The following is a 10,774-nucleotide window of genomic DNA, read 5'->3' on the forward strand; positions in this document are numbered from 1 at the left end:
GCCCCCAACCTCCTCTAGGGCTGCCTCCTCCATGGGGGAGGGGGGACAACCATGAGCAGGTCACCAGGGTGTGAGCAGCCCAGCACCATCCAGTCCAGGAGCCTAGGAGGCAGAGGCTAGGGCCACATCCACTGGCTGGAGGGACAGGACAGGGGACAGCTCCAATAGAGCTGGAGAAAGTCCTCAGGACTGAGGCAGGAGGTGGGCACCATCCTGGGGCATAGGGTGAGGGGACATGGGACAGCTGCCCCTGGGCTCCCTGCATGTCTGCCACCTGCAGACCTGACCACCCCAGGACCACCTGGTGCCGGGCACCCAGTAGGCCCTCAGGGAATCAGTTCATCCAGCACAAATAACACCTCCCATGTTTTGCAAAGGCCTGGGGGGGGGGCACTCCTCTCCCCCACAGTGTCCTGAGGACAGTTGGAGCACCGTGGGCACTGGGTCCCACCCCTACTCCAAGAGACCAGGGGAGGAAGGGCCACCAGGGTGAGTGACCAGCAGGCTGACTCCCCTCAGGCCCTGAGAAGACATCAGTTTCGGGAGTGAGAAATTAATCCCTAATTACACAGTTACTTTATCACGCAGCTTCGGTGCTAAAAGTCTAGAAAAAAAAAATCAACAAAACCCCCACCACCTCCTGCCAGTTCCCTGGCGCCTAATTAGGTAAGTAATTTTGCCTTAAAGTGAGCACTTCTGTCCTGAAATCACCCAGGGGAAGAGTGGCTGTCATGGAGGGTGTGGCCCTGCTGGGGTCCAGGACGGTGACATCAGTTCCTAGGGCACCCTCCCCCAGCCCCCAGGCCTGGCTCCCAGGAGGCCCAGCGACCAGCAGATGGCATCCCTCTGGTCCCGCCACCAGGACGGGCCCAGGATGGGCAGGTGGCCCCAGATGGGCCCTGAGAGCAGCCCAACCCTTGAGGGGAGGCTTCAGGAAGAGGCGCCCTACCTGACCACGCCACCCTCGGGAGCTGGGGGGCTCCAAGGGCTGCCTTGTCTCAGTGGTCGCCTGAGCCGTGTCCCAGCACAACAGAAGTCTGAGGCGGCCCCAGGAGAGGCCTGACCACTTGGCCAGCAGCCCCACCCCCACCCCCACCCAGCTCGGCCCAGATATGGGAGCCAGGATCTCTCGGAGCCCAGGTTTCTATCCCTTGCAGCTCAGTTCTGGCGGGTTTAGGAGGTTTCCTGAGCACTCACTATCTGGCAGGCGCTCCGCACGCCTTGCCTTGGGCAATCCCCCCACAGTCCAACGGTGGCCCCGACTGTAGGTGAGGAAACTGAGGCTCAGAAAGAGCCCAGGTGGGGAGGTGGGGAACCTGGGTCCCTGTGTGATCTACTCCCTCATCAGCCCAGGAGCAGGCCAGCTGCCTTCTGGCTCACGAGCACCCCCAGGGCTGGTGGGGGGCAGGGGGGAAGCACAACACCCAGCAGCACCCAGAACAGTCCTGGTCCTGGAGGCAGTGCCGTCCAGTGGTTAGGGCCCGGAGCCGGCTCGGATCCCAGCTGGCTGCTGGTACACCTGTGACCCTGGGCAAGTCACTCCACAGCCTAGCACGAGGAGAGCAAGAGTGTGCGTTAGTAAACGAAGTCTGGTGTGTCGCACAGCCCACACTTGCCCACAGACCACTGCTTAAGGCCTCTCAGGGTCCCCCACCTGCTGAGGAAAGCCCAGCACTGACCTCGTCCCAGCACTGCCCACCCCTTGCCCTGCATTCCAGGGACACCAGGCCGTCTCAGTGGCGGACACTCCACAGTCGCCGGCCCCTCTCCCTGGGGGCTCCAGACCCCGCCCCCTGGCGCACCTGAGCTCTGCCTTGGGTCCCTCTGTGCCTCTGCTGGGGCGCCTGGGCTCCAAGGTGTGTTCTGCACATGTCCCTGTTCCTTGGGACACCTCAGAGTTCCACTGTGTCCCCATCGCTGAGCCCAGGGAGCGTCCCTGTGTGAGCTTGTCAAATAACTTGAGGACAAGATCAGCAAAAAAATCTAGGCTCTGACGAGCAGCGACAGGAGATGACTGAGATCCAACATCTTTCCAGGAAAAAAACCCCTCCCCTCCCCGGGGAGGATTTCTGTGTGTTGCCGATAAAAATAGGGTGCTTCCTCTATTTTCCAAGGGCCCACGGGGGCTTTCTTAAGATGTCATTGAAGCTGTAGCTGAGGGAGAGCTGAGGGCCTGGAAACTGCGGATCATCTGTCAGGAGGCAATGACTCAGACCTGTGCCGGCTGACAACTAGACCACGGCCTGGGATGGCATCTTGGCAGCCAGCACATAGTAGGTGCTCAGTGCAGAGAGGAAGGAAGGACACGATGAAGGGAATTAGGGAGTAGGCCCTAACCCTTGACCTTGACCAGCACCTTAGCATTCACAGGGGGCCGTCTCACCCGTTGTGATGGTCTCCAGCCACCCAAACTCATATGCTGCAATCCTGACCCCCAAGGGCATGACCTTAGACAGTGGGGCTTCATGAGTGACATTGGCAAAGGAAGCTGGTTTGCCGGTTCCTCCTGCGAGACTCAGCAAGAAGATGTGTCTGTGAGGCAGTGGGCCCTCGCTGGACACCAAACTCGCCTGCACTCGACCCTGGACTTTTTCTGCTGTTTATAAGCCACCCCGTTTATGGTATTTTGTTATAGCAGCATGAATGGACTAGCACACTCCTACACCCTCACGAATCCTATGAGACCAGTTCAGAGGTTATTAAGTTCTCTTGACTGACAAGGAAACTCTTGCTCTGAAACCAAGTTAGAGTAGGTTCAGAGTTGAGGGGGCACATGGAAGAGAGCCTTCAGCTGGCCACAGGTCTCAGGGAGCCACTTAGCTCTAGGAACCCCAGGGGCAGGAGAACCTGGACCCTTCCCTAGAAGCCTCTGCAAGTGCTATACTCCAGTAACTTAGCTCTGAGTGGAGCTGCCCAGTTAAATCTGAACTTCATATAAACGGTGAATTTTTTTTATGCCTGTCTCCAGTAAGCCCCATGATGCGTGTCCCCATGGAAGTTAGCCTCAGGGCCCCCCACACCATAGCAGGTGGGCTCAGCCTCTGGGAATCCAACAGCAGGGGTGGGGGCACCTGAGGCTCTCCCACAGCTTGGGGACTTTCCTCACAACCGTCTGAGGTTTGGTGAGGTTTCCTATGTCCTCAGAGGCTGACCAACTAGAATCCCAGATCTGGCCCAAATGGGCTGGGTGACCCGAGGCAGGCTACTAACCTCTCTGAGCCTCCACTTCATTGGCAAAGTGGGTTTAACAACCCTGACCACTAGGGGTCATGAGACTGTCCTGCTCCCATGGCTACAGAAAACCCAGCCCGGTCAGTCAAGTCAGCTCCTGCCAAACCAGGCAAGCACTGCGCCCGCCTTCTGCCCTGGGAAGGGACCGGACCTGGGATTTCCCAGCTCCCTCCTGGCTCTCAGGCCACCTGGCATGGGTGGGGCTGACCTCACACCCTGTGGGAGATGGGCCTTGACCTAAGCCTGGCCAATCAGAGCTCGCCTGCACCCCAGCCCAACCTGATTGGCTCAGGGATGAGCACGTGCCAGGCCCTCCATGGGAGCCAATGAGGCGCAGTTCCAGGCCCCGTGGAATGGCTGGGAAATGGAAAGAGTCTTTCTGAGCCACGGGGAGTAGGCTGTGAGCCCAGGGCCACCTGCCCTCACCCTGCTTTGGAGGAAGAAGCTGCAGCAGTGGCAGTCAGCATGGGACGGGCACAGAGGTGGGAGGGGGCGCAGGGTTGGCACACCCTTCAGGATTCTGGAGCAAGCTGGTCCTGAAGCCAGAGACTTTGTGACTTTCTCCTGCATCCCCCACGGTGGCTTCCATCCTGTTTCCATGGAAACGGGCCTGCACAGTGACCATCACCCTCTCCAGCCTTGCCCTCCATGCAAATGAGAAAACACTCGCACTCAGATTCCCACTGGAACCTTCCAAGGTCCACGCCCACCCAAGGCAGCTCAGCCTAACAACAACGGCCCGGTTGGGACACCTGGTGGCTCTGGACACCTGCCACTGTTCAATCCTAGACACGACTGACAGGTAGAAAACCAACATAGCCTGGAGCTGCCCCCAACCTCCTGGACCTGGGCTAGGCCCTGGGACCCCAAGACCATAGTTAGCCTCAGCCCCCGCCCCCCAGAGGGTAGGCACGGCTGTGAAATCCGGGAAAGATCAGGGTGCAAAGTTAATGACGGGGCCAGCAGGGTGCCTGTGCCTTTGACACCCGGGTGCTTCCCAGACCCATGGGTAGGGCACACAGAGCCACAATGGTGGTGGGCCAGCACCAGAAGCTTCTGGAAACAGCCCATGAGGACCCTCTTACCCTTGACCACGACTGGCCCCCGTAAAGCTTGCATTCATTGGTATCTGGCCTTAGATTTCTCAGCAGAGCACTGGCCCTGCCCGGCCAGCCCCGCAGATCTCCAGCAGCTCGGCTGACCAGAGGGGGCATGAAGAAACCGGGGCCTGGAGAGGCACGTGGATGCTGGGAGTTGTGCCTTGTCCCCTCCTCCCATCTGGCCCGACCCCAGGGAAGAGTAGCCAAGTCCGGTGATGCGTCCTGCTTGCCCAGCTCCCTGCAGCTCCGGATGGCCATGAGACCCAGTTCTGGCCAAGTGTGCTGGGAGCGGGGGTGGGGGGCTCCGGGAAGGAAGATGGTTTTCCTGATCCAAGTGGACAGGCCCGGCTGGCGTAGCCCTGACTCTCTCCCTGCCTCCAACTCAGACCTGACACCCACGGCTTCAGCCACTGCCTTGTGACCCTGAAAGAGAGGGCCGCAAAACCACAAGGGTGTCAGGCCCCACATCCCTGAGCGAGGCCAATAACCGCCGACCCCAGCACTTGGAGCTGTGTCAGAAAGACAACAGGATTTGTTGAGCAGGCTGGTCGGGTCTTCTATTACTTGCAGCCAAACGCATCCCTGACGGACGCTCCCAGCAAATTACACGTCCCAGGACCCATCCCACCGCGGAGCCCAGCTCCCCAGGCTCATCGCCTAGCTCTGCCCCTTCAGTCTGTGTCCTGGGGCAAGACACTCCCTGTCAGGTGCCTCATCGGTAAAGTGGGGAGGGCCACAGCCCCTCCCTCACAGAGCCCATCTGCCATTCAAGGATGGTGCAGGGCATCGCCCGAGAGCACTCAGCAAACAGGGGATGTGCTTCGTCTTAGTTACAGCCCTGGACAATGCCTAAGAGGATTCCATTTCCTTTGCTTTTTAAAGTCCCACTGATGGACACTCTGGACAAAGGGAACTCTCAGCAGCAACCGCGGAGGGGACGGAGGGGACACGCCTGCCTGGTCTTTTCAGAAAGCTCTAGTCGGGGGCTGGAGAATGATTCTTATTGACTTTCTGCTTCCCACAAGCCTGTCAGGGTCAGACTGGGAGGCGGAGAGATGCTTCCAGAGCAGAACTGAGCGACTGATGTCACTGCGGTCTTCATTAACATTACTCATGGCCACAGGAGGCCCCGCTGTGCCGCTCACAGAGTGCGAAGGAGGGCTAACGGGAGGGTCAAACAAGACCTCGCTGTGGACTTCACCCACGGCTGCAGAGGCCAGGCCACATTTTGGCTTTGGGTTTTGGTTTCCAGCTTTCTTTGTTTGTTTGTTTTTATTTTGTGGTTGTTTGTACTGGGGATCGAACCCAGGGTTGCTTGACCACGGAGCCACATCCCCAGCCCTTCTTATTTTTTTTTATTTTGAGACACAGTCTCACTAAGTTGTTAAGGGTCTTGCTAAGTTGCTAAAGGCTGGCCTCAAACTTGTCATCCTCCTGCCTCAGCCTCCCGAGACACTGGGATTACAAATGTGTGCCACCACACCTGGCCCGTGTCATGTTTTTGGTAGGAGAGGAGGAAGAATGGCCAGCAGGGGAGGCATGTAGACAGAGAGTATCTCAAGTTCAACAAGAACACAGTTGAATATTTCATGATCTACTAATGTACCAAGGCAGGGAAGTGCAGCTGAAGGCTGAACCAGCAAGGGGTTCAGCTACCCCTGAAGAGCAGTGAGCCCGGGGCTCTGCCGTGCCCTGGGTGAGGGCGAGGAGTCGGGGGCTCGCTGTCCCGGGCTGGACGGAGGGCTCTGGAGGTCATCGTCAGGTAGAAGTAACAGCCGCAAATGCAAAGTTCGCTTTCAGGTTTTTTAAAGATCACCTGCTTGGGGCTGGGGCTGGGGCTCAGCGGCAGAGCGCTCGCCTTGTATGTGCGAGACCCGGGGTTCGACCCTCAGCACCACATAAAAAAATAAATGAATAAAATAAAGGTATAAAAAAAAGCTTTAAAAAGTATTTTTAAAAAATCACCTGCTTTTAGTCCCAGGGTGGGAGAGACCTGGCACGGAGGGGTCAGGGGCACGGCCACCCACACGTCACCACAGTCCGACAGTCTCTGGGGCGGGGAAGCCCACGGTCTCCATCCCAGGAGGGGCCACTGCCCTGGGAGGTTGGGGTGCGGCTCCCCAGCCACGGGCTGAGACCCTGAGGCCCATCCAGCAGGAGAGGCCTCTGGGAGGCTGACCTTGGGCAGGTGGCGGGAGAGCTGGGGACACTTCATCTGGAAGGGAGGACTGGGGGGGCACAGGAACCACCTTCAACTTCTGAAGGACAGCAGGGGCCCTCAGTGACACCCCTCCCCGCAGCCACCTGCCTCTGGCCTCCAACAACCTGTGCTTCCTCAACACCCCTCAGACCTCTCCACATGCTGCCCCTGGGCCTGAGAGGCCATCTTCATCCCCCACCCCACCCCCACCCCCGCCGCCTCGGGCTCCTCCCTCTCTGTCCTGCTGTGCGCCTAGTGGCCCTCTAAGCTTCTCTGCAACCATGGGGCCCGAGGTCAGCATCTGCCTGTGAGCTGCCTTGCACCTGGTTTCTAACCCTGAGCTCACCGAGGGTGTCCTCAGGTCCCCACTGCCCAGCTCAAGACTGGCATGTAGTAAGTGCTCACAAAACGCTGACCTCCTGAGTGACGGGCACCATGGGCAGGAGCCACAGGAAGAGGAACTCCAGCTCAGTGAGAGAAGGAACGTTCTAGCACATTGGCCGTCCTGCCTGGAGACTGGCAGCGTGCACTGAGAGGGGCTGGCCTCCGGACACCTGCTGGGCAGTCACACTGGAGGTGGAGGGGAGCCTGTGACCCCTGAGGAAATTTCCAGCCCAGAAGTCCTGTGTCACCCGCCATAGCCCAAAGAAGGAGCCAGTCATTTGGGGGAGGGGAGGGGCAGGAAGGGAGGGACACCCTTGGGATGTCAAGCCTGTTACTCTGGAAACGGAGCATTTATAGCACCAAGGACTTCGGGGGCTGGGCGGGCAGCTCTGGGGACGTGGGAACAGGTGGAGCAGGACAAGGGGCTGGGCTCTGGAGTGACGGTGTGACTCCTTCCTGCCTCCTCCCCATGCTGGGCTCAGGGGCTCAGGAGGCCTCTGGGGACAGGGGCAGTTGTGGTTGGCCTGAGTCCCCGGTATCCAGCCCAGGCCCGGGCACATGCTCGCTCCTGACTCTAGGAGAAGCCTCTGCTGCACCCGGTGCCAGCCAGGACCAGCTTCGCCATCTATGGGGACCGAGGCAGAGTGAAAACCCAGGGCCTTGGCCATAAAATAAGAATATGAACGCAAGCCAGCCCCCCCAGCCTCCCTGGCCCCTGCAGTCGGGGACCCCACCCCAGCCTTAGGAGCAGGCAGCAGGGAATCACTAAGCAACAGCAGAGAAGTTCAAGTTCAAGGGCAGGGGGCGGAGCTTGTGGGGGATCAAGGGTGGAGCCAGCAACACAGATGACTTCCAGGACGGGGGTGAGGGAAACTGTCCTCAACTGGACGGGAGGCGAAGGGAGGGCGGTCCCTCTGTGATGTCATTTTGGAGTGAACCTCACCAGACCCATCTGCGGACTATTTAATTATCCCGGGAACATACCTGTGATTCACTGTTTCCTGTTAATTAAAGGTCTCAGTGCTGTGAGGCCACATGCTCACTTGTAGATGGTCACCCGGCAGAGACCCATGCATGGTTCCTGCCCAACATGAAAGACCCCGTGGTGACCACAGGTCGTGGTTCGCTCCGGGCAGGTCCTTAGCTGCCTTTGATTCTCGGCCGGCCCTGGGCCGGGTTCTCTCTGTTATGTCCGCTTTTCTGTTTCTGGGGGTGACCGGCCAGCCGCTTCCCTCCCTAACGAGCTGAATCCGTTTGTGAGGGGTGTGCACGCTAGGATCTGGTGTGTGGGGGGGGTCATTTCTTTTAACTTTTGGAAATGATGCTTTGACACAAAGCTACCTCCAGAATCAGGACAGACGCAGGAGCCTCGCCAGGGCCCCAGAGAAGACCTGGGTGGACAGCGCATCCTCAGAACAGGGACAGACACAGGCTGCTCTGGAAACACAGAACCCAGGGACAGAAGGCTCCTGGGGAGTGACAGGGAGGAGTCCCTGGGGGCGGCGGCCGGGGGAGAGAAAGGGCCTCATCCCCCAAGATGGGAGAGAGGTGGGGAGAAGACGGAGGGGGACATGTCCAGCTGGTGGGGATCAGAGAAGGAAAGCGGAGAGAACCCGGCAATGGCCAAAGGAGAAGGGCGGGCACTTTGTTCTGAGCTGAAGGAGCAAAGGCCTGACTCCCCGAGATGGAGCGGGGACCCCGTGGGCCCCATGGCGGGGGGAAGCCCGTCATCCTCCAAGAAAGAGGCTCGGCACCCCCGGCTCACCCACTGAGCCCTGGTGGCCACGGCACGGCGACATGTGCCCACCCGAGGGACAAAACCCACACTCGGACTGAGCAGACACACAAACCACCCTCCCACTCGGGACAGAGGGACAGGTGGACGGGCAAGACTGCAAAATGACACTCCAATCCCCGTTTCTTTGAAGAACTACTTAAGGATGTCCTCCGGGCAGACCAAAATGAGAGCCAGCAGGGAGCTGGCCAAGGGTGACAGGGAGAGCCGTGTCCATCCTCCAGAGTGTCACATCCCAGCCTGTCCCAGGTGGGCGGGGCCTCCATGCCCTTCCTCCCGCAGCACAGGCAGATGGCAGTGAGCTCGCCCACGGCCCCTCGCTCCCACCGTCCCCACCGTCCCCACGTCCCCCCGCTGCCACGCTGACCCAGGACTGGGCACGGTGGGCCTGCTCGTCCTTCAGCCTGGGGCGTCCCCTCGTCAGGGGAGCACTCGACCTGAGTCCCCCGCGGGCTCCGTCGGGCTCCCTGCCCTGGTGGGAGGACACAGCGCTGGAGCCTGTCCCTCACCCCAGCACCTGGCCCAGGAAGGCCCCTGCACCCCCAGCTGCTGTGCTGCTGTGGATGGACAGGCCCCGAGAGCAGGACGGCTCCAGCTGGCTCCGGGACACTCAGACCGGCCACGCTGTGACCTGGCCTCTCTAACTGTGGCCCCGGGCTGGCCTCGAACTCCCTGCCTCCTGCCTGGTGGAAGTGACCAGAGGTGGGGGCAGATGGCACCTGAGTCCGCCCTCCGCCTAGACTCACAAGGACGAGGACAACAATGACAACCGTGACGATGGCGGTGCTCACTGGAGCTCGTTTGGCAGCTGCTGCTTTACCCCATTTCACGGAGGAGCAAATAGGGGCTGGGAAGTGACTTCAACAGGCCCATCCCTGCGGCGACGCAGGGGACACCGGACCTGCCCAGGTCCTCCCACCCAGGCCAACGAGGCTCCGCTCTGCTAGCCCGGCCCCGGGCCCCTGCCCCCAGCCTCACCGAGGGCCCCAAGGGCGTCCGAGTGACCCCTGGCTGCCCGCTCACAACCTACCCTGCCATGACGATGAAGAAATCCAGGCGGTTCCAGGTGTCCCCGAGGTAGCACTTCTTGCCGAAAATGCCCAGGGCCACCATCTTGAGCACCATCTCCATGGCGAAGAAGATGAAGATGAAGTCATCAAAGACCTGTGGCAGGAGGAGGACACCAAGGACAGGGTGGGCTTCAGAGCCAGGCTGCAGGGCTGGGGTGGGGACAAGGTGTGGGTCGGGGACCCCTGGGGACTCCTCGCACAGGAACCGCCCTGGCCCAGTGGAGTCATCCCCCAGACAGGAGGCCCAGAGAGGGGAGTGGACTTGCCCAAGGTCACACAGCCCATCCTTGGTCCCCTTGGCCTGGGGTGATGACGAGGGAGGGTTGGGGGGGAGGGCAAGGGTCTCTCCCATATTCTCCCCAAAATTGCCAAGCGCTGGGTAGACGCTGGCCGTGCACCTTCTCGTCCAGCCCCGCGATGGCCCCCAGCGGCCTGTTTTGCGGGGGAGGCAGCTAACACGGAGAAGGGCAGGGCCGGGTGGCGGGCTCACCTGCAGGATCTTGCAGCGGTCCGACAGGCAGTCCATGTCGTCGCAGGGCTGGTACATGCCGAGGGTCACGCAGTTGAGCAGGATCACCAGCATGCTCACGCACTCGAACCACGCGCACAGCGGTCAAGGTCAAGGTCAGGGGGGCAGCCTCAGCAGAGCTGCGCCCGCGTGCTGCGGCCCATCCGCCCGCCTGTGCCCATCACACGTGGTCTGCCCCACTGCGGCCCGAGCACCACCCCGCTGCCCTGCAGGGTCCCCTGCCCGCCTCACCCCGGGGCTCCCCAGCTCAGGAAGGGAGGGGGCTCCCCAGAGGTGGCGGCAAGACTGAGGCCAGCTTCCGCACTCTGGCCTCGTCCCCTCCCTGACCCCCCTGGTCTGCCCTGAGCCCAGACCAGCTGGACGCCCACCCCTGCACCAAGCCAGGGCCAACAGCACCTAGAGACCCTCTCTCAACTGAGCCCCCAGCAGGGGACAGGGCCTGGGGGCCCCAGCTCTGCCCACCCC

At 60.7% G+C, this 10,774-nt stretch overlaps 1 protein-coding gene across 1 annotated transcript in view; it reads right to left on the minus strand.

Moving 5' to 3' along the window:
* Cacna1i (calcium voltage-gated channel subunit alpha1 I) overlaps window positions 1-10,402 on the minus strand; it is a 65,974-nt gene extending 55,572 nt beyond the window's left edge. The window contains exons 1-2 of the mRNA XM_027928643.2: window positions 10,271-10,402; window positions 9,741-9,874 (exon numbers count right to left, since the gene is read on the minus strand). Coding sequence (XP_027784444.2) covers window positions 9,741-9,874; window positions 10,271-10,363 — 227 coding nt within the window. The 5' untranslated portion in view covers window positions 10,364-10,402. The remainder of the gene's footprint in view (window positions 1-9,740; window positions 9,875-10,270) is intronic.
* Between the last annotated feature and the right edge of the window lie 372 nt (window positions 10,403-10,774).

The sequence above is a fragment of the Marmota flaviventris genome, chromosome 3 (genome assembly GCF_047511675.1).
Source record: "Marmota flaviventris isolate mMarFla1 chromosome 3, mMarFla1.hap1, whole genome shotgun sequence".
In the NCBI taxonomy this organism is placed as follows: Eukaryota; Metazoa; Chordata; class Mammalia; order Rodentia; family Sciuridae; genus Marmota; species Marmota flaviventris.